The sequence below is a fragment of the Grus americana genome, chromosome 5, assembly GCF_028858705.1.
Source record: "Grus americana isolate bGruAme1 chromosome 5, bGruAme1.mat, whole genome shotgun sequence".
Classification (NCBI taxonomy): domain Eukaryota; kingdom Metazoa; phylum Chordata; class Aves; order Gruiformes; family Gruidae; genus Grus; species Grus americana.
This window is the reverse complement of record NC_072856.1, coordinates 46,006,708-46,029,479: the sequence shown is the minus strand read 5'-3', so window position 1 is coordinate 46,029,479 and position 22,772 is coordinate 46,006,708. Positions and strand designations below refer to the sequence as shown.

General features: G+C 45.6%; 2 protein-coding genes across 8 annotated transcripts in view; one reads left to right on the top strand and one right to left on the bottom strand.

Annotated features, from left to right (window-relative positions):
- The window catches only part of VASH1 (vasohibin 1), a 155,530-nt gene that overhangs the window by 122,625 nt on the left and 10,133 nt on the right, over nucleotides 1-22,772 (bottom strand). Inside the window, exons 7-8 of one of the 3 annotated variants that reach the window (XR_008577319.1) lie at nucleotides 21,988-22,187; nucleotides 17,056-21,772 (exon numbers count right to left, since the gene is read on the bottom strand). Coding sequence is in view for 1 of the 3 variants with exons in the window: in XM_054827017.1 (XP_054682992.1) it covers nucleotides 22,115-22,187 (73 nt within the window). In the remaining 2 variants the exon portion in view is untranslated. Of the gene's footprint in view, nucleotides 1-17,055; nucleotides 22,188-22,772 lie in introns of those variants that run through there. The other 2 variants (XR_008577318.1, XM_054827017.1) reach the window with 2 other exon arrangements.
- Nucleotides 921-22,772, top strand: part of ANGEL1 (angel homolog 1) — a 98,562-nt gene continuing 76,710 nt past the window's right edge. The window contains exons 1-11 of one of the 5 annotated variants that reach the window (XM_054826994.1): nucleotides 1,204-1,371; nucleotides 3,049-3,648; nucleotides 4,180-4,406; nucleotides 5,005-5,074; nucleotides 5,495-5,928; nucleotides 6,614-6,740; nucleotides 7,614-7,724; nucleotides 8,471-8,540; nucleotides 8,972-9,135; nucleotides 9,983-10,147; nucleotides 16,791-19,869. In XM_054826994.1, coding sequence (XP_054682969.1) covers nucleotides 1,308-1,371; nucleotides 3,049-3,648; nucleotides 4,180-4,406; nucleotides 5,005-5,074; nucleotides 5,495-5,928; nucleotides 6,614-6,740; nucleotides 7,614-7,724; nucleotides 8,471-8,540; nucleotides 8,972-9,135; nucleotides 9,983-10,147; nucleotides 16,791-16,795 — 2,037 coding nt within the window. In that variant the 5' untranslated portion in view covers nucleotides 1,204-1,307 and the 3' untranslated portion in view covers nucleotides 16,796-19,869. Of the gene's footprint in view, nucleotides 1,181-1,201; nucleotides 1,372-3,048; nucleotides 3,649-4,179; nucleotides 4,407-5,004; nucleotides 5,075-5,494; nucleotides 5,929-6,613; nucleotides 6,741-7,613; nucleotides 7,725-8,470; nucleotides 8,541-8,971; nucleotides 9,136-9,982; nucleotides 10,148-16,790; nucleotides 19,870-22,772 lie in introns of those variants that run through there. The other 4 variants (XM_054826995.1, XM_054826992.1, XM_054826993.1 and 1 more) reach the window with 4 other exon arrangements.

Here is a 22,772-nt window from a genome sequence, read left to right as displayed (position 1 = left end):
CTGTGCTTTGCCAGAGATATCCGTGGGATTTGAGACAAGTCACTGCATCTATGGTCCATGGTGTTTTACAACTGAGGATTTGAAAATGGGGCTGGTGGGATTATTATATATTATAACATCAGCTCAGGTCCTAGCTGTGGACACCCATTGTGCTAATCACCATACACAAATAGGGTAAGAGGCAGGTTGTCCTTCAGAAAGTGTTTCGTCTAAGTATAACCCATGAGACAGCAGCTGGTCACCATCAAGGGAGCAGTTTGGCAGCACTCATCAGTGCAAAAGGCAGGGATGACATGAGTCTTGATTTCATTGCAAGTGCCCATCTTAAAGAGAGTGTGGAAGAAGGCTACCGAGATCACAATTTAGAAGTGTGTATTCGGTGTGAAAAGCCATAGTGGTGCTCAGTTACGTTTGCCTTTAGATGTTGTACACATGCGAATGTGGAATGATGCAAAACATTAAAAATGTAGACTTCAACCAGGACTTCTCTTTTCATATAAAAACTGTCTGGTTTCAACATGTGATGGGTCTCAACTTGCAAAAGCCACAGTGTGCTCAGAGCCAGGTAAGAGGGGTTGATTTTGCAGAGCTGTGCTGACCTGTGAGCAGCACACCAAGGGGGAGCACGCTCCCACACCCATATTTCACCCACCCCCAATGGCGTTTGTCCACAAAGAGGTTGCAGTCTGCAAAACCTTGACTATCATCAACTGTGTTTTCAAAGCCTGGTAATTATTAACTCATCTGGAGCAAATGGGACTTTATTTGCTTGGTGGCTTTCCAGGCAAAAAAAATTCTTGGATATTTTCCTTTCTGTTTGGATTTCCGGGGAATGGCGGTTGAAAACGTTTGTTTGAAAACACAAATTTCAGGATGGCGAGGTCAGGAAGCTGAGGTCACCCAGCCTAGGCTCACAACTTCTGACCCCTGGCCACAGCAGTGCTGCCGGGCCCCACCTCAGGGACTGGCCCGGTGCGGGTCCCCGGCGGGGCCGGGCCTGGGCCCCGGCTGCCCTCCTGCCCCATGGCGGGGCGGACACGGCCCCACCCCAGCCGCGGCCGCCCAGCTGGGGCAGTCCCACCCGCCGGCCGCGGCTTCCCGGGGGCGGGCGATCCTGGAGCAGCGCACTAGGAGGGCCAGGCCCGAGCGCGGTGGCCTAGCGCGGAGCGGGCCCGGCGCGGTGAGTGCCTGCGCGGCGCTGGGTCTCAGGCCCAGGCCGCGCCGTAAGGTCGTTGCTGAGGCGGAGCCGGCGCAGAGCGTCGCCTCGCTGGGGCCGGGCAGGGGCGGTGGAGGCCGCGCCGGGCGGTATGATCGGCACCGTGCTCTGCTACGTGCTGCTGCCGGCGGCGCGGCTCCTCCGGGCCCTCCGAGGTAACCCGGCCCCGGGCGGGCGGTGGCGGGAGCCGGGGCAGCCGGCGGGGGTCCGGAGGGGCTGGGTGCGGCTGCTTCTCGCCTGCCCCGGCCTGAGGGGGAGGTGTGGCCGGAGGGGCCTCGGCGGCTGGAAGTCAGGGTCGTCCCAGCTGCCCGGTAGCTCCCCGAGTCCCTGGCCCTGGGCAGTAGGAGAGGCGGGCAGGTGGGGCCTGGGGCTGCCGCCCGGGTGGCGAGGGCACTTGTGCTGGGCCGGGGCTGCTCGCCACCGGGGCAGCGCGGGGGACTGGGGTCTTGGGGGAAGCGCTTGCCCGCTGTTGTGCTGCAGTGGCAGTCTGCAGTCTTGCGTGGAGGCTGAGCCTTCTGCCCCGGACCTGCACTGCAGCTTTGGGGACATCTTTGGAGGTGGGCTGCTCAGAGGTCTGTGACTCCCCAAGGACCTGTGGGTGACTCATGGATGGACTCTTGCTTTGCATGCATCAATATTTCACTTAGTTTCCTAGATCCTGCTGCTACTTCACAGTCCCTGGTGACTGCGCTGATGTAAAGCCACCCTCTTGCCTGAACCTGTCCCTAGGCCTGTAGCAGCCACTGGCACACTGTGGTCATAATGAGCAGCTAGCTGACTCCTCTCAAATTCAGCTCCTATCCTGTAATAACATGCTGTTGTAACAGCTGTGCCTGGCTAGCGTGTGTGAAAACATTACCTTTGTGTATTGGTGTTTTAGATGTTCGTGAACTTAATTACAAAACTACAGAGAGGAGTATGGTTATTAAAGCTCCATTTCTGACACATACAGTAAGCTTTGGCACAAAAGTTACAGTAAAAGCACACATGGATATTGCTGACTCCTGTATGTTACTGCTCTGGCTGACTGACTGTTGCAGGGAAAAAGTGATTTGTAGACAACAGAAATTGCTAGTCAACAGTAGGGACTAGGTCTGTGCAGAATTCATAGCAAAACGTAAATGCTGACATCTCTTACATAGATGCAAGTGAAGAGAGTTCCTGTCTTTTTCTACTTTACCCCACCAACATTAGTATATTTGAGTGTTAATTAACAGAAGTGGGTTTTGGTTTGTTTTTTTTTTCTAATAAGGCTTTTAACTGCACATGTTGGTCCCTCTGTGTCTTTATTTTTCATCTCTTAATAGCAGAACAGTTTTTCTTCTATAATACGTTCTTGTGATATGTTTGATCCTCTTAGCTGAACACTACTTCATTAGTCAATCCCTGGAAAGAAACTTGTTCCAAGTGGTCATCTACAAGAGCTTGGCTTCTTTGCCCATGTGCCCCATTAGTTAACTTCTACAGACTGTGCTTTTAGATGTGTTGCTGAGAGCTGATAGTTTCCACAAGGCCTTTTAGCTTGGCTGACTGACTGTGGCGCTGTGTAAGTTAGATTTGCATTCCCTAGAGTTGGTAAAGCCATTGCCATCCTGTATGGTGTCAGTAACTTTGACTAATGTGACTAGAATTGGACTGTGGCCTAGCATTCAGGAAGAGGCAGGGTAAGTTATTCAGGCTGTAACTGTTTTTCTTGAGGGACGTCATTTGTTTGGGTTGCTATACTGAATGGTTGCATTGCACTGAGATATAGCAAATGCATAGGAAAAAGAAGAGAGTGAGAAAGGATTTCCGCCTGTCTTATGTTGGTTTTGTTTGTTTTTAAATGGCAGATGCTTTCTTTACTTGCCGAAAGAATGTGCTTCTGGCGAAGAGCACGTCCACCCAGATAGAAGGCGTCTTTGCTGCGACCAGAGGAAGGTCGGTCCCGGAAGAGCAAGAAGCCCTTCTCCAGCAGTGGCTGGAGGAAGGAGCAGGGAATTTGCCAGCCAGTGAGAGTGCTCCAGCAGTGGGGAAAGTATCAGTTACGTTCAGTAGTGACTGGTTAGAAGGTTCAGAGCTATTGATGACTAGCCTCAGTGACCTGAATTCGTCTCCAGAAGTCACCCGGTGTGCTGGTCAGCAGTTCACAGAGCTACACACCTTGGCTTCTTCAGAATTGCAAGATCATGCAGTGACTGAACTGACAAAATTACCAGCAGAGGAACCAGTGGTTGTAGTAGGCAGTGCCCCTTGGGCAGCTGTGGTGCCACAGACGGATCACCAGATAGCCGGCTGTGCCACTATCGACGTAGAAGTCCAGAATGAAGACCCAGCTGTGCTGGCCTGGAGTTTAGCACGTGATGCAGAGACAGTGCCAACGGAACCCCCAACCTGGCCCATTCAGGCTACAGTACAATTTTGTCCTTTCCCGACAGAGGTACCCTACCATGGTCAGTAGTAACAGCTCTGAATCTAATGTTCGGTTTGGGATTTGCATGTGTAGTGAATGTGGTCAGGTTATTGTGTCTGAGTTTGTTGTCAGTAAGACATCAATTGATTCTATCCATGCAGAATTGACAGGATCTGCTAGTGAAAAGTATAAAGTGAGTTTTTGCTGAGGGGGTGCTGGTCACAGCTAGCAGCCTCTGTGCTATTAGACTGTCTGCTCTGAACATCAATATATGTTCATTTCCCAGGAACTGTTCCCAAGTGCTGGCTTTATAATATGAAAAGCACCCAAAAGCTGGTCAAGTGTTTCACTGTGCTCGACTCTGGTCTTCTGTTATGCCATCCCCATTGACAACTATCCAAAGGCATCTAAAAAGACCACCTGAAAACCAGAGTGGGTGAGGGTTTGCTCAGAGGGTAGAACACTCTAGCTTAGAGAATGAGAATGGCTACTTTCTGTGTCCCAGGGGAACAAAAGTATCCGCACAGTACCCAGCATGGCTGTAACATGGCTTTTTGTCTCTTGCATGTAGAGATTTTATGGAGAGACTGGGAGGATCTTTCTGTCCAACCCTGTGTGCTAGAGCAGGTCTCGGAAAACACTCCTCTGTTTGAATTTCGCATCATGTCTTACAACATCCTTGCCCAGGACCTGGTGGAGCAGGGCCTTGATCTCTATCTACACTGTCATCCAGACATCCTGAACTGGAACTACCGCCTTCCAAACCTTTTGCAGGAGATTCAGCACTGGGATCCTGATGTGAGTATGACTGAGCCCTTCCCACATCAGTTTCACCAGAATTTGAATTCCTTGTTTGATCTAACAGCATTAAAAAAAAAAGAGTGGGAGGAAGTCCTAGGAAGATACTGCCTGCTTGGTAACTGAACACTGATTCCTCTGAGAGTGTTTGAGGCCTTGTGCATATGTTTTTTGGGGTATGTGTCTTGCTTTGATTATGTTACTGTAGAAACTAGTCATACTTTGATAGCGGGGCTTAACTTCTTTAAACATCAAAAACAGAGGAAGAAGACATAGTATGTGTTTGGGGAGGAAAGGACCAGGTTTATAAGGCAGTACGGGAGGGGAAGCCTGAGTGGAAGAGGACTTCATGTATTTCTCTATTCCTTGAGCCCTCTTTGTGTGATAAAGGACCTTCTGCCTCATCACTGGAATGATAAGCTAATGTGACCCAGAAAGTTATCTCTCCCTACCTAGAAAGTACAGGACAGAGTTGCAGTGATGACCTTTCTGGTTGCAGGTTTGGTATGTGAGTGTGCTTTTCTGCTTTCTTCCTTCCCTAAAACAAAGTAACTCGTAAATACTGGTGGAGTGAGTGAGATTTCTGCCTTTCTTCCAGGTTCTGTGTCTCCAGGAGGTACAAGAGAACCATTACTGGGAGCAGCTGGAACCAACGTTCAAGGAGATGGGTATGCCCTGCTTTTGTGTGTCTGTACCTCCAGCTTGTGGGACTGGCCAAGCAGTGCTTCCTGCTGAACATCTTCAAAGCACTTGGCCTTGAGAGAGCTCTTCCTGTTTGTCAGGTGGCTGCTGGCCCTACTTCTGAACCGTCTGCCTAGACCTTTGCCCTTTCTTTTGTAATTGATCTTTCTCAGAGTTGACAGATCAGAGTAACAAAACTGAGAGGGTCCTAGAAGGACAAGGAGAGAGAAAATACCCTCAATGATAAGTGGTAAACTGTGATTATTGGAAGAGAATTTGGTGTAATGCTGTACCCAGATTTAGTAGGAACAACTTCTGCTACACAGACTTGTTGAACTCCCCAGCTGATGGGAGAAGCCTGAGGTAGTGCCAGATAAACCTTTTAATGGATGATGGTTTCTTTTCAGGCTTTGCATGCTTCTATAAACGGAGAACTGGAACTAAGACAGATGGCTGTGCAGTGTGTTACAAGCACAGCAGGTTCCAGCTGATCAGCTTCAGCCCCATAGAATATTTCCGGCCTGGCCTGGATGTCCTCAATCGGGATAACGTGGGCTTGGTGCTGCTGCTACAGCCTCTGCTCCCGGAGGGCCTAGATCTGAAGGCAGTCAGTCCTTTGTGTGTGGCCAATACTCATGTGTTGTTCAATCCCCGGCGAGGAGATATCAAACTGGCCCAGATGGCCTTGCTCCTAGCAGAGATTGACAAGATTGCCAAAACCACTGAAGGCAGCTACTATCCTGTCATCTTGTGTGGAGACCTGAACTCTGTACCTGATTCTCCACTCTACAAATTCATCCGGAATGGTGAACTTTTCTACCATGGGATGCCAGCCTGGAAGGTAGGTGCCAGCCAGAACTGGGGTTGGCAGCTCTTGACTGCATGCTGCAGGAGAAATGCCTGGCTGCATTCTTTCTTTCATGAGGAAACAGTCCGAACATTGAATTCAGTTGTTCGGCAGTCTTCCCCAGTGCCCCCAGCACTGCTGGGGAAAGAGGCAGACAAATGTGTGTTGTTTCCACTGCTGCTCTTTTGGTTTCTCTTGAAGCAGACCAGTGATAATAGACCACTTAATTTCAGGTCCTGATTCTCCCTTGCTATGGGATTTTTGTGTCTGGGTGACTGGAACTATAGGGGAGTATAACTCCACTAAGACTTACTGAAATTTTACGTGGATGTTTGTTTCAAACTCTTTTCAGGTCATACACCTGTAGTAGAGTCTCTTGTGGTTACCTGTTACTGTGTATCTGTGATCAAATACATTGTTGGCTTTCAAGCTAAATCATCAGTTCAATAATAGATGCCTGCAAAGTATCTTATCAGGTGACTTTTGGCTAATTGTATCCATCCCACACAGCTGAAGGTTTCTTATATCTGCACCATATTGTGAATTGCTTAGTTGATGCCTTTCTTTGAGGGTTTTCTGTTTTGCTCTTGGCAAGTGTATATACATACACTGTCTATAGCTTGCAAAAGTTCTGTTCTGTGTTGTTGGTCTTTCCTCTCTGTTTCTGACCTCCTTGCAGGTGTCTGGTCAGGAAGACTTCTCCCAACAGTTGTATCAACGGAAACTGCTGGCCCCTCTGTGGCCAAGCTCACTGGGTGTAACGGACAACTGCCAATATGTCACTCTGTGCCAGACAAAGAAATTGGGTGAGCTCCAGTGAGAACGAGAGTTTGCTGAGGATGGACAGTTTGTTGGCCTTGCTGTCTCTCTCAGTAGCTTGAGCATGTGTTGCATGAGGCACTCAGCAAATATTCTCTCCTTCTCTCCTTTTCCTTGGTATATGAATTAAATTTAATTTTTCTGGAGTCTATTACTGTAGCCCAATTTGTGCCATTTTCTTTCTCTAGTCAGGAGCTGAATGTTCCCCTACCAGTAACCACTGCTCTACATATCTCTTTCATATTCCCACTCTTATGCTTTTGTGCAGTTGTAAACCACGTTCAGTAGCCACAGCTTTCAGCTGCAGGTGTTTGTGGGAGCAGTTTTGGGCAGTATTTGCACAACACTGTTAGGAAGTCATTTGTAAAAGCCCAGTTACAATCATGACTGTTCTCTACTGTCCTTAGAGAGTATTAAAAAAAAAAAAAGAGCCCACACTAAATAGCTTTTGTTGGAATCTTTAATGTTGAGCTTGTATTCAACCTGATCTCCAGAAGTGTTTTTTCTTTTTTGGCAGACATTTCCTTGAGTTGCACACTAACTGATCTGCTTAAAAGTTACTTGAACTTGTGGTGTCTCAGAGGGTATTTGTTTCACGAAGGTGCTGACCATGACTGTTGCATTAGCTAAAGGGATAGCAATAACTGTGCTCTGTTCTTCTACATTTACACATCTGTTCTGTTCTACATTTAGGTTAAGTGATTCCCATTCTGATAGTATCAGAGTGCTTGGGTATAGAAACCTCTCTCAAACTAAAGAGGTCTAAGAGGTATAAAGGTCTAAAGAGTATGCAGATGTTCCCTGTAGATGTGACTTTGCTGCAGTTCTTTTCTTCTTTTGACTTGTATTTTTCTCTGCAGGCAGACGTAAGTACAGCCGGGACTTCCTGCTCCAGTTTCATTTTTGTGATGTTGCCTGTGAACGACCACCACAGCTGATCCTCTTGGAAGGTGTGACAGATGCTAAACCAGGTATTAATGGGATATTTTTCAGTTTGTGATTCTCTTAGCTCGATTTTGATGAAAATGTGAGGTGGAGGTAATACCTGGTGAGAAAAGAGAAAGGCAGAAGGGTGCCTTCTGTGGCTGTGTGGTTCCATGAGAGCTCACCACCGTCATACACACTGACTGTGTTCCTTGAGATGCACTGAGATTCAGCCTCTTTTGGAGGCTGTTTTATATAAAAGTGAAAAAAATAATTCTGTTTTTCTGCTTCAAGATTTTTTTTGAGACCACAAACCTGAAGACTGTAATGTCACAATGGCCACAATGTAGATGTCTCTGGATGCTGGTACCCAGTAGACACTGCCTCACTTCTGGGCCTTGTGGCATGGCTGGTTCTGCTCTCTCCATTTCTTTTCTGCCTTTCTAGACACCCTTTGAGTAAGCTGTAGGCTAAGGCAAATGAACTTTCTTTGAGAGCAAACATTGAAGTACCCAGAGTTTTGATAATATTAAATGCTTTAAGGACATGTCCTTAGCAGGACAGAATGACTTCTCAGTTGTTTGCAGTGATCTGCTCTCAGGATGCTCCTGTTAGTCTTAGGGCTGGGGTTTCCTTTGAATATTTTTCTTTAAGGTGCGTGTGACTGGAAGCTGTCTGCTCTTCTTGGGCAAAAAGATTCATTTGGTCTCAGGAGAAGCTTCTCAGACTTGGGATGAGCAGCCTGTTGCAGGATCTGTGTGGGTCTGGCTGGAATCTCTTTGCTTCTTTGCAGACCGCCCTGCACACTGGCCCAAGCTTGCTGCCATGGCGAAAGACCCTGATCCCCAGCCATTCGTCCCAAGGTAATTTGGTGCACCTTCAGTGGCCCCACTCTTCAAGCCTGGTCTCGTTTTCCTGAGCACTGAAAATCTGGCTGAAGTAGAGACTGAAATAAATGTGAGGTTGGAATATAGTAAGGAGGGGTATCTGGAAGAGCCAGATCCACCCAGGGCTGTCCCAGCAGCTGGGCACCAGCGTTGTGTTGGTGAGGTCAGGAATTAAGGGCATAGACTGGACTGTGTATTGGAGACAAAGGAAGTTCATGGTCTGCTTTGTCTTTGGTGTAAGTGGAGTGAATAATTCTGAAAGACTGTCTTTTTTATGTGTTCACAAAGTAGAAATAGTTTGGACAGTTGCATCAGCAAGGGAACATCCAACTTCAGCTGTGACTGTAGTACTGAACACTGCATCATCCTCTTTCCTTCCTTGGTAAACTCTGGCTGTTCATGTGCAGGTCTTCAGGCATTATCCAGCATGGTCTCAACCTGACCTCTGTCTACAGCCACTTCCTGCCACAGAGGGGACGCCCAGAGGTCACAACGATGCCCATGGGGCTCGGAGCCACCGTTGATTATATTTTCTACTCAGCAAAGCCTGTGGAGAAGGGGAACAGAGGGGGTGAGTGCGGCAGTGCAGGGCTTATCCCCGTGATGTTGGGAGAGGGCTGTGAGGCATGCCAGAATGCAGCTCAGCATTGGGCAGTGCATTTCATTAAGCTGGGGTGGATATACAGGGTGTGACTTTGAAATGATGCACAAAGTCGAAGCAGCATTTGCTCAGGTATCATGAGAAGACAGTGTTTATCTTTGCTGTGGAAAAACTGAAGCTGCTTAGCTTAGGTTCACGTAGACTTTTGAGGAAGCTAGAACAGAATGGATTCTGTTCTTTTGTACAAGTACCCTACTTGTGCTCCTGGTAACAGGCAGTGCTGGGTCCTTAGTTCAAGGCTTGGACTTCTGGTCTGACTGAGACCACGCACTGGCCTTAGAAGGTGGTGACTCTGGTTACCTTAAAATAGCACCATCTCTCTGCTACCTGAAACAGGAGTTATGTTGATGAAAGACTGCATGTAAATGCATCCAGGAACTGTCTCTGGGCTGGCTTGGATCATGTCAGAATCAGCTTTGGGGAGGAGGTTAGGAATGAAGAGATGAATTCCTCCTCAGGGGAGAATCTGAAGCTATTTCTAGGACTTAGTACCATGAAGTGAACTTCCCATGTGAGCAACTGCCTGGTGAATTTAGTATATACTTGATTCCTGAGCCTGCAAGTGTATGAACAGCAGTATTAAAGGATGCTCACTGCTTTCACATCTAGGCTCAAAGGTGCATGCAGTGTTCGTGTAGCCTGTCTTCATTGATTGGGGAAAGAATAGGAAAGCATTGACAAGTGTCCCTCTGTGAGTGTCTGGAGTTAATCTACAGCATAGTCTCTGGCTGATGTTTATTTCCATTTTCTTTGTCAGGTCGCAGGCTGTACCAGGATGGAGCCCTGAAGCTGCTTGGCCGCCTTTCCCTTCTCTCTGAAGATGTCCTGTTGCTGGCAAATGGCTTACCAAATCCTTTTTGTTCATCTGATCATCTCTGCCTGCTGGCTAGCTTTGGCTTGGAGATCTCCAGCCTCAGAGAGGGTTAGTGTTGGTTCCCTTTCCCTAAAGAAAAGCTGTTCCGAATACAGCAGTTGAGGCTCTGGATTGTACAACCTGCTTGCAAGAAAACTCTTTTCCTTGTCATGCCCTAGAAGTCCCTTTTTGCCCCCTCACACCCTTACAAAAAGCAGGGATAGGAGAGTTGGAGTGCTTTTTGCATTGGTATTTTGTGGGTCTCTGCCAAACCTGAGCTGTGTTCCCAGTAGGCTTCCAGTTGCATTTGGGCATTACCATCTCTTAAAGGGATCCTTGTTCCACCGCTTTGTGTAGCGGGTGTTTTAGTGCTGTGGGAACGTATTTATTTGTCACTGTGCGAGATCTTCAAGGAGCTGGGAAAGAGGGGCAACGCTGCCTCCTTCTGGTTAGTTAGTTGCTACCAAGCAGCAGGGGACGGATACACCAATATGCTTTCACACCAAAACAATGGTTCTTTTAATTTGTCAGTGATAGTTTATGAAGTATGGTCCTTCCAGGACTAGTTGTTGTGTTGCCTTTGAGAGTGGTGACTCTGAACTGCTTGGAAATGGCTTTTACTTAATAATGTGTAAGGGCTGCCTTGCTGGCAGAGGGGTTTGTGTAGTTGAACAGCTTCTACAAGAAACTGCCTGCTGTGACTAATGGACCAGGGAATGGGATTGCCAGGAATGGAGCCAGGGGTTCTACAGAGCCAGCTTCAGGAGCTCTAGAACTGCAGCAAAAGCCTAGAGGCCTTGGGGAAGGCTCCCTTCCTTTCTAGCAGTCTCAGAATGGTGCCTAGCTTGGCACTTGTAGGAAAAGTATTTATGATCCTCTCAGTGAATATCAGGTGGAAAAAAATCATCCTGTAAGGCATGACAACCCCAGGAGGCTATAGCTCTGGGAGGTCCCAAAAGAGGGATAAAAACCGAAGGCAGGTGAGAGGCAGCAGAGCCATCAGATGGAAGAGCTGATACTTGTCACTTGCCTTACTCTTTCTTGTGCCCTCCTGATTCTGTTCAGCCTGCCAAGGGTCAGGTAGCCAACCTGTAGCAACTTCCTGTGCCAGCCTGAAGTTCGTGCTACTGCCTTCTGGAGCCAGCCACGTTTAAGTAGGTAGAACTTGTAGGACTGACTCCAGTCTCTTGACAGGTGTTGGGAGGGAGGGGAAGGCTGTGTAACTTGGAGCCAGATTGTCAATCGCTTGGATCCCAGTGTACCTTTGGTGTCCTATCAGTGTACTTTTGTCAGCAGTGGCTTGGCCAGTACAAAAATAATAGAACTGTACCTGTTCCTAGGGCAGATTCCCCAGTTCAGACTGACATTTAGCGCTCAATTTTTCCCTGAGAGCTGAGAGCAATGTTGGCAGAAACATTATCAATCTTCTGCTCACAAATGAGACAGGGAAATCTGGTCCCACCTTGGGTTTTTGTAGGAAGGTACGAGGAGACTTGAATACTGTTCTCTCTTCCTGGGTTATATTGGGGGACTTTCATATTTTAAATGTTACTTTATTTAAAAATAAAACTTTTTGAATCTAAGAAAAAAACACAAAGTAACTGCAGCACCTTGTGCTCCTGGCAGCTGAACCCTCTGAGGACTTGCTCAACACGGCTCTGCGGGATGGGATGTGAAAGAGGAGAGGAAAAATTAGTTACACAAGATAGCAGTAATGAGGGTTGAAGAAAGGGAAGTGGGCCTAGCTGTTGTCTCCCAGCACATCCCCAGGTTCCAGGTGGTTTATTTGGCATTGGGCTTGTCTTGCAAAATGGTTTGCATTTGGGAACCCTTCCCCTCCTCCCAAAGAAAGCAAGTACTGCTGATCTTTTACAGCTCACTTCTGTAAACTGTACAGAAACAAGGGGGGTGCGTGGGGATTGTGTTCTGTGCCCATATGATTGTGTAAGGACTGCATATTCCCTTCTTGCTCCTGTCAGGTGGTGTGGTATTTGCCTGGTGATGTGTGGATGGCTTTTGCTACCCAGTTTGGGATGACATGTAGGAGTCTGTGTAAGCAAACAGCAGTCTGGGGGTGAATGAGTTTGCAGCTTGCTTTGCCCTTACTTCCACAGGTAACAGTTCTGGTGTGGCACTGGTTTGTACATGGGGAGGGATGCAGAGCTGTGTATTTCTATGGCTCTGTCTATCTGACAGTTGCAGTGATTTCTGCAAGTACTCTTATTCTGATTTTGTAATTGGTTGTATTTGTAAAGGGAGGGGAGGAAAGGGAAATTGGTGAACTGAGAGCTTTATTTTCTGCTGGGCTTCAAAAGAGGTTGCCAGAAAGCAGCCTGGTTGCAGATAACTCCCACCAGCTGGTAACATTGTAATAGGAAACTTGGAAGACAATAAAGGTTTAAAAACAACCAGCCAAAAACAAAACAAAAAACATTGTGACTCATAGTGTTGGCACTTACAGCTTTGGCTTTCTGCTTCAGTTGTAATTGCTGGCAAGGTCTGATGGTCAATTGATGAGGAGTGTGTGTTTGTGTGAAAGCAGCTCTCCTGCCCCACCTATTGAGCACCCATAAGGTGTGCACAGTACACAAATGAACTGGTTGCCCCTGCACTGGCTGAAGCACCCTGCCAATTCTGTGATGTAACTGAGGTGTAGGAGCTGTGCTTCAACATCACAACTGCTTCTTCCATTTTATTTAAACCAAAGACTTGACTTTTCTTTTGGGTAACTTGCATGAAGGCATCTCTCAGGGAGATTTTAAAGTTCCAGCTATATTTTGTTGGAAAATCTGATGTTCCACAGGTCAAACTAATGCTTTCTCTTTCAATACATGAAATAGTATGGTATGAACTTGGAATGGTTAAGTTTTTGAACACTGGATATGGAATAGTGTGCTGAGAAACCCCAGGACAATGCCTGCAAATCCTCTGATTCTTCTTTCTGAAGCTTAGAAAGCTCCCAGAATGACCTGCAGCTCCCCAAGCCCTGACTCACACATGCTTCCTTGGGCATTCTTAGGTGAAACTATTGGAGATAATGCAGGACCATTGCTGGTGACTGCATACAGACACACAAAGGCACAGCTGAAGAGTTGATCCATGTTGTTGTTTTGATCACTGTCCCTGAAGCTCTGGTATAGACCCCTACAGAGTTGACCTGTTTCAGGAAAGAAAAAAACCTGTGTTTTAGAGCAATTTGGAGTTAACATTGAAGGGATCTGGAGACCTGCAAATGCCTCCAGCTGTGGGGGACTATAGCAGAAGTTTGGAGGCGGGGTGGGTGGAAAGAGTCCCTACTACTAAAATAGCAACTAGTATATAGTTGTAGGGAGAAAATAATGTGTCCTGTGATGCTTTAAGAATAGCACACAGTGATATAATAAGAGGCTGTGGTAATGAGCAATTCGTGGTGGGAAGCAGAACTAAGATTGCAGATGCAGCTCTTAACACTATTTCCTGACCTAAATGTGTGACTAGTTGTCATTAGCACAGCTTTCTGATGAATTACAGAGGGGTCTGTAAATGGTTATGAAAGTGGAACAACAGAAATATCTGTTGTACTCAGAAAGGGAAGGTATCATAGAGGTAGGATCATCTACATCATTTGACGTAGAGCTCAGGGAGACTGTTACTTAAGGGAAGGGATGCCTGAGACCACTGGCAGTGTGTATACATACCCTGTTATTCAGGAGCATGCAGCTGTGGAGGGAAACACATATTTGACAAACTGTCTTTGCTAGACAACAGCTTAGATTGCACCACAGCTGCTAGGCTGTATTTAGTTACGCTATTTAGATAGAAGTTGGACTTCTTTCACTTTCTCAGAGTTTTAAGTTCATCACTTCAGGAGGATGCCCTTTATAATCAGTTTTCCCAATTACATGGGATGGGAGGAGTGGTAAACAATATAATTGCTCTAGTTTCTTTCCTTTTCTCAATAAATGAAATTTGGCTGCTGCTTGAGGTCATCTTTCTCCATGCCTTTTCCTTATGAGGTATCTCTCCAACAGCTGTTTTCCCACGAGTGCCTTATCGAGTTATCTAAGTTACCGATGTTTATTTTTTTCTGCAGCTGTATTTCTTTAGTTAAAAACTATGGGTGGAATTCTTTGGGGCTAAGTCTTATTATAAACTCAACATATAAATAATGTCAAGCCATATGATAGTGGGTTCCCTCACCCCTGAAGAGTTACGTGGGAGGGGTAGGAGCTCTGAAACCAACACTTAGATGGGAAAAATTCTTGTTACATAAAACAAAAAAAAAAGTTTAAGGTTTATTACTAGTGCCCTGTGTGCTACCTGCTTTGTGAAGCACAGCAGAACTCTGAAATATACTTGACCTTATTTCCTCTTTTCTGAGGAGCCTCTTAGAGGCTCTAAGCACAGTTTAGCATCTCAGAGAGAATCTAAGAGCAGATCAAGATATGTGTCCTGCTCCTAATGATATTTGAGAGTGGTGTTGGCAAACAGCCTGCAAAGCAGCGTTGCAACAGCGCAGTATCTCCTTCCATCATCACCACCACCTCACTAATGAACATTTATTGGATGTACTGTTAGGAATTTGCAGACGTATCCCTGGTTCATCCAAATGCAGATGAAGCCTTTTGTGGCTCATCTAAAGGGGGAGCACAGAGGCCTTAGCGGGATAGCATCTCCTTTCAGTAGGGTTCCTGTTGTGCAAGTTAATTAACTGCTGGCTATGACCTGCTCCTTACCAGGCTGTGGCTGCTTGGCCTGTGGTGCTTTCCATAGCACCCTCACACTGAAATGCACAAGCTGCATCATGTTTCAAGCTCTGAAACTGAGTTTCTGTAGGGAACTTACCTGCTATAGTGATAACCAAGATGACTGATTTAACAGCTGGCATGCCTCAAGTTCCCTCCTTTTGTCAGCTGTACAAGCTTGGCTTCTCCTGTCAAGGCAAGTTATCCTCCAACTTCCACTGAAAATGTCATTCTAGTCTTGAAGCTCTTTTTCCTTTTATTTATTTTAAAATTTATTTATTTTATTTCAGATCTAGACTGCACATTCTTGTGGTATAAGGGAATAGGAATGCTGTATAGTAGAGCTGGAAATTTTTTCCTAACTTTGGTTAGACAAATGCAGCAGCTTTCAAGGTGCTGAGGTGGCAAATGGGAGAAGGACTGGACTAGATGCTGGCATGTGCTACAGTGAAAGATGCATTTGTTCCATCCAATCTTTCCTTTTATACACAAAAAATACTTTAAGCCTTAGCAATGTTATTTAGTTTTTTAGTCTCTTCTTTCTGGATGGAAAGCCTTCTATAGCAGTCTTAAGTTTATTTGGTTACTGGCCACTTTCAGGAGCTGCTCCTGAACTGGGAGTAGATGAATGCAGTAGTTATTCTATAGCTATTCCTTTCCTCCCTTTCTCCCCCAGAGTGAGGTTGAAGATAGGATGGCAGTCATTCTTTGCCAGAATAAAAATATAAGTCAGGAAAGCCAACTCAGCCGAGTTAACTGAAGTCTGTAATGGCCTGCTATCCACAGCATGTCCTATACCTTTGCCTTCCATAATCCTGCAGTGAATCCAGCATGAATGGTGCTCTTAAGGCTCAGTCTCACTCTCATGAATAGATTTCTATATGCTTTTAGGTACGCAGGAGCCCCAAGTGTTGCAGTCTTGGGCTTCTCAGTATAGTAGCTGACTGGGTTTCTTTTTCTTAATTTTTTTTAATTACTGCTTCGCTGAGTTGTGTATCATTTCCACAACAAAGGTTTTTCACTAAGGTCCAAGTAGCATAATCTCTAACTGACTTAAAAATCTAGAACTGTAGGAACTATCAGTAGCAGGGAGGAAAGCCTGATCTAGGAGGGAGCAGAAAGTCTTATTGTTAATCTCAGCTGTGGCTAAGTAACTGTTTTGCCTTTCTCACTCCATTGTCTAGCAATCACCCTGACCTATACATCTACAGGGGGTTTAGGAGTTACCCAATTTTTAGCAAAGTCTGTGAGACATGGGGCAGACGGCTTGCATTTTCAAGCAAGCACCTGAAGTAGAGGTTTATAGAAGTCACAGCATTTTAGTCTTTTTTTTAACTACTATTATTAATCTTCAAGCATTTAATAGGGGAGCAAGAAGCCTTTGACTGCTGCTGAAGTCTGTTGTAAACTCCTGGGCTTGAGCACAGGCTATGCAGGCTTATGAAGTGGCTACTTCCTTGTGTGTCTTCATACCATCAGCTAGGTGCTGTGCAGTTACTTCCCCTCAGGGCAAAAGTTGTTCATACAATTAACTTAGCTAGGAGGGACTATTGCATGTGCCATTCTTTTTGGAGTAACAGGCTAGTGGATGTTTATTCCTTTCTTCTACACACTGTCGGCTTGCCTATATCCTGGCCCCAGTCCCAGCTATTACTCATTTCCCTAGAGAGAAGGGGTATGTTATGCCTGAAAGATGATAGCCTGAATAAAGCTGGATCCCCCTTGCTGGGGAAATGCACTGAATCTTGCAGCTGACTGTCCTTTATTAACCCGGCATTTGTCTTGAGAAGTCTTGGTGAGGTCATTAGTCTGGAAGACCGCTGAACTACAGACCTTAAGCAGAATTGCTTTTCAGGCCAGGAAGGGAGACCAGATCATGTATTGAAGAGTAGAGCAGTGCAAGCAGAGGCTTTTGTTAACCCTTACAGTATTGTTTCAAGACTGACACTTCTGTTGCTGCATTCACTGACTTTTTTTTTTTCATCCAGCGTGACTGATGGCAGTTCAAGAGGAAAAGATGAGTTTTAACCTTTGCTACGCAGCCACATACATACTTCTTACTCTCTGGCAGCTGCTTCTGTGTGTGCAGACATACTTGCCTGTTCAGATGATTGAAGGAGAGTGAGGGTTCTTCCATGTCCATAGTGTTGCAAGCACAGGGCATCTATACACTCACTCAAGGCTGTGCCTTTGACTTCTCAGCTGACTGACAACAGGAAAGTTTAAATTGGAAAGAAAGACAGTACAGACATCTTGTTTTCTCTGCACAAGCTGAGAGCAGTACAGAGGGAATTTTATTGTCTAAGTGTCAAAGGAAGCAGGAAGAAGTATCAACATGAGGGCTATGGGAAGTGCAGTAAGAACTAAATCTAAATACAAGTTCTGTGTTGGCTACATAAAAACACAGAACCACACTGATTAGTTACAAAAAGACACACATGATATTGTTCTTAAAGAAAGAAACCTTCAATTTCTTAGCTCTGAGCTGTACCAGTGATAAGGATGTAAATGGTTTTGGAGCACCCTATCAGTGCTAGAGTACAATACTGATGTGCATGGAAGGGGACCACTCTGGTCCCGCTAGCACCATCTCAACCCTGACCTGGAGGGAAACTCTGCTCTGCAGAGATTACAGGGGATTCAGTAGCCTTCTGGGCCTAAATTTAGTTGCTCTTCAGCAGACAGGGCCAGGGCACCACTGAAGGAGAGGGGCTGTGATACAAGTAAACACCTACTCAGAAAACAGACAAAAATATTAAATTCCCTAAGGAGTTCAGCTTGGCTGTAGAGGGACCATCTCCACCTTGCTCTGGCAGAGCAAACACCAAGCCGGAATAGCACTTGCTTTCTAAGGTTAAGTTATAAATCCATAACACAGGTCTTAATGTTGACAGGACAACAGTGCAAGACCACTGGAATAAGGGATGTTATTTCAGCCAGACTGGCACACACAGTACGCGTGGGACACAGGGCACTTCCCGCTTATATCTAGTGCCTGATCATCAGGACTACCTGAAATACTTCACTTAGAAAGAGCAAGTGGCTAAAGCAGCCACCTGAAGTGATGAGCCAGAGCCACTGGAGCACGGTCAAGCCTATCTAATCCAGACTCTTACCCTTTGGCAACAGGAGCATTCTTCTGTTCATTATGGTTTCTTAAACTCCACAATTTTAAGGACAATCATGTTTCAGTCTATACAACACCACATGTGAGCCTACCTTAAGGGGCAGGCGCCTGATTAAGGCTTTCACTTGAAATAGTTAAAAAAAAACTTCTTCATATTAAGTAGATCTGATAACACCAATACAGCTACTGCAGGAACAGAAACTATGTTTGAACCACAGTTCTGGAATCATTTATTCTGGAAGATCCAAGCATACTATGTACTGACCCATACAGTGGCACACAGGTAAAGGAGTCAACTGAAAAAAAGCACTCCACTCCCAGCTAAAACACTTGCTAACACACCTTAAGTTCCTAAAGACTCATTTAGCTTATCATATCAGAGTTAAAAAAGGCTAGTGTGTCACAGGCTGATGGACACCCAACCCTGCTCTTTAGTATATTAAGTTCATATCAGAGTGACACTGTAGCAGAAAGTTTTGCTCACTAATCCATTCATCCATTAAAAAAATTGCAGTTGGCCAGGTATTGAGGGACTTGTCTACATAAAAGTATAAAGAACTCTTATTTCAAGGTTTGCATTACATTTAAAATAGTTTTGCTATTAGTAGGTCAGCATTTGTTCAAGTCTTTCAAAGCTCACCTAGACTTCATATACAACATAGGCAGTATCTGTCCATTCCTAGTGTATGGACGCAGTTCCTTCCACAGAGCTCAGAAGGATTTGTTCTGCAGAACAGACATCAGATGAGACCTACTGAACAGTGACGTTTACACACCAGAGCTACATGAGCGATCGTATTAATATTTAACATTAAATAATTAATAGGACTACTCAAGATCTATCTTTTTTTGTTCTGCGGGCACTAAGGAGTATGAGTTACGGTCTAGTTCCATATTTTCATTCCTTCTCTGTAGCTCTAAAGACTGCAGATGTAAAAAAGACTCATCTCCAGCCTTTTCTTCCTTATGGTGAAAGGCAGACAGACCAGAAACCAGAGCAGGTGGATGAGGGAGGAAAGAAGTAGAAGTGCAAAAGTTTGTCTTTCATTGTACCCTTAGCTTTCTTACTGCACAAAACTGGATTGCCCTAATCCTCTCTGTCACAGGGGGATGCTGTCTTGTTTGTTAGCAAGGAAGCTAAGCATTGTATTGAAGTGATTCATCTTTTTACAAAGATGGGGGGAGCAAGAACAAGAGGAGGAGAATTGCTTGGTCATTTTCCAGTTTCTTGCACCATCTGCTAAACTGGAGATACAGGAACAGTAAGGGGCAGGAATTCTACCACACAGAGCAACATTGTAGAAGGCTTAAAATAGTGACCCTAGTAGAGGGCTCATGTCTGCTCCTGTGTCCGTCTTGAGACATCATCAACATTAGATACATAAGAATCGAATGCCTCCTAACGTACATAATTGTGCAACTAAATCTTGAAAGAGGCTATTCTTATCTGGCTACAGCTGAGGATTAAAAGACCTTGAACTCTACCTGTCATTCATTCCTTAAACATCCATTTCCTTTGGTTTTCTAAGCTATTGGCCTCAGTTACATCCTGCAGGAAAGCACTTAATTACCAGGTGAAACAAAGCATTTTGTTTTAAGCCATTCTGCCCTGGTTATCTAACACTGCTGAGCATCCCTTTTGCCCTGCTCTCAAGAAAGCATCATTAGCTTGCAGCTGACCCCTCACTTGCCCCATCTGTTTTGAAGTCTTCCTCCCTCCAACACGCTTCCCTTCCTTTCCATCTAAAAAGGCTCAAGTCTGTTCAGCTATTGAATTTGCTCTGTATGAAGCTCCTAATTATTCTTAAGAGCTTTCCAGTTACTCTGAATTAACTAACCAACCAACCAAAGTCATGGTGAGGATACATCCTAGCTTTATCCAAGTGGCTTTTATAATTTTTTTTCTGGATTTCATCCACTTTAATAAAACCTGACATTCAGTCTCCCTTGCTGACTGCTGCTTGTATTTATCACATGATTCACAGTGGCACTTGAACTTTCAGTCCGCTGCATAGCAAACATTATGCAAAGGCAGTTTGTGGCTTCCAAGCGGCCCATATTATTTACAGGTAACTGTGGTACCTTTACAGCTAACATCACTGTTAGCATCCAGACACTAAATATGTTAATTTACAGCCACACAAGATTGACCAGAGGACACATTCAAATGGGTGCTTGGCTTGCTACTGCTGTCTAGTTTCAAATCGTTGCATGTAGCTGGAGTGCAAGGGAGGGGACAGGTGTTGCACTGCAGTGTAGAAACTGGCATCCTCTTCTAGATTAGCCTTGTCTTAGATCAGCACCAAGTTCTGCCATCTCCCTGTGGATTGTCCTCCTGGTCGTACAGCATAACTACAAAGAGAGCTCAGAAGGACAGGGTGCAGTGGTATGGATATAGCGCCTTGCAAGTTACATCACAGTTAAGGATGTACAGTTAGGAACCTGTAAGGTCTGAGTTAAATCGCTTGTGGGTGGCGCTTGAAGGATTAATGCTGCTTTAACTAGACAGAAGAGCTGATTTGTTTGGGGATAAGGACCCATTCTCTGCCACCAAAATAGCACTGCTTATATCACGGTGTGGCACAGCAATACTGCAACAAAAAACCTGTTAGAAGTGCAATGGAGCTTAGCTCTACCAAGTTGACAGGAAAGAATAAGCCCAGTTCTAACAAAATTAAAAATATAGTATTTCAGAAAGTTTTAACTCCTTGTCAGTGCTATGATAAAACAAGACAGTTTCTCTCAAGGATACTGCCACTCCTAAGCTCAGTTTTTGCATCCCCTAGATCCACACATCCAGATCACTTCAAGGCCATGCTGTTCTGACTTCTGGCAACTCTGTTGTTTCCAGGCCCTAGGCCTCAAAGAGGGGTCTGACAACACTCCAGATTTCTGACAAGCATTACACTGCTTAATCAGTAGTACAACACTCCCCTGAAAAGAAGTGTAGGAAGAGTCAAGGCTGTAAGCAGGCAGATAGGCCCAGCCTAGCCTTCTGGGGAAGGCTAGCATAAGTGGTGCTGTTAAATACTGCAGCTATCCAAAGAGCCAGAACACAAGCACAGCTCTGGGACTGAGGGAGAGGAACTACTTTCAGGAGGCTCCAGGCTGAGCTGTCAGGAAAGCATCTGCAATCTCCTCGAGCAGGGCTTCCCACCAACAGGTGTCTGTAACTCTAGCACTAACACTACAGCGAGGAATGAGCAAGAACCTTGTGGAAAGTAAAAATGTTTGTAAAACCTGTTCACATCATTAAATCCTTCTTTAACTATTTACTCTTCAAACTCATACCTCAGTGACTGAAGTGCCTTCCGCAAGCTTTCACAGTAGCAGTCACTGGAAGTTAATAGAGAGAAGGCTGATGAAGAGATGACAAAAGTTCAGGCTTCCCACCAGCCCCTGCCGGGACAATTGAGGTCTCTCTGCCAGTTTTCATATAGCAATGGCATAGGCATATCCTGACCCACTCGGCACAAAAGGACTTAGAGCAACAGCTCACCAGTATCACGGTGGGTAAAGAGGATCATCATCCCACTGTCTACCCCCCCCAGAGACAATGAAATGCTTTGAAATAGGCAGGACTAAACACACAAAATGTGGTTTCTCTGGATGAGAGGCCCTTGTACGATCAATAACTCAAGCTGAGCAAATTCAGCCCTGTCTCTCACAAGAGCAATGCTAAACAAAGTGTTCATAATTACAAAACCAGGAGTTTTTGCACAAGATGCAGGGGCCATCCCATTGCAGCATCACTTCTCCCTCAGCCCTGCAGGCCTTGCATGGGTTGAAGACTTCTGTGCAGACAGGGAAGAAGTACTGTCAACAAGATGCTTCGCCTACTTGCTGTCAACACAAAAAAATTGATAGCAAGGCTGCTGACCCCACTCACTTCTTATTCTTCCTGCAGCAAACTCCCATCAATGTACAGATCTTTTTTTTTTTTTTTTAAAAAAAAACTTGTTTCAGTGAATTAAGATGGACACCTCTCCCAGAAACAGGCAGGTGAATCCTCTGGGACCCATGGGATCCAGCTCTGGGACTGGTCCTCTAGGAAGTACCTGGGAAGATCAGCGCTCTGTTCCACTCCCGCTCCCCTGTCCCCTTTGTCAGAATCACTGCAGGTGGATCTAGGTCCCAGTTGTGACCAGCAGTCTGTGGAGCCAGGCACACAAGGCACAGCTCTCTTCACACCCGGATCTGGTACCCATTGAGGTCTGGCATGGCTTTGGAATCGGCAGGCTTCTTCTCACCAGATGGCCTGTGAGCAAATTGGGTAAGAACTATTCAGAAACTGTTTTTTTCAGTCAGGAGGTGCTGCACATAGAGATGGCAGCACAGGAAAAGGTATAGGAAAGCTTCAGACTTATCCTACACTATTGAGGGCAGGATTTTTATGCAACTTCCAGTAACTCTCCCAACAATCTCCACAGAAGATAATGTAGGTTAGGAAGAGTAAGAAGCCCACTCTGGTGCCAGATCAGTTTCAGGAAAACAATCTCACCTGCAGCAGTGTAATTTTTGGAATCTCTTTGGGGCACGGGTCTGTGAGACACCAGAGCTCAGACCCCTGCGTAAGGTTAAGTATCAGCTACCAAGATCACTGTCTATTTGAGCTGCCTTCCTCCTCCCTGCCAAAACAAGAAACCCCCCAGCTGCCCCCCCCACTCCCCAAGCAATGATAAACTCACAAAGATACAGACTAGGGAAGAATGCTACTGCAGGTCAGAGAAGTATCCCCTGTTATAAAGAACCCCAATAAGACATCAGAAGGATCCAAAACCAGACAGCAAAGTAGAGTGAGTAAAGCAGAGATGCTCTAGATAGGTCTCTTGCTCAGCAGCCC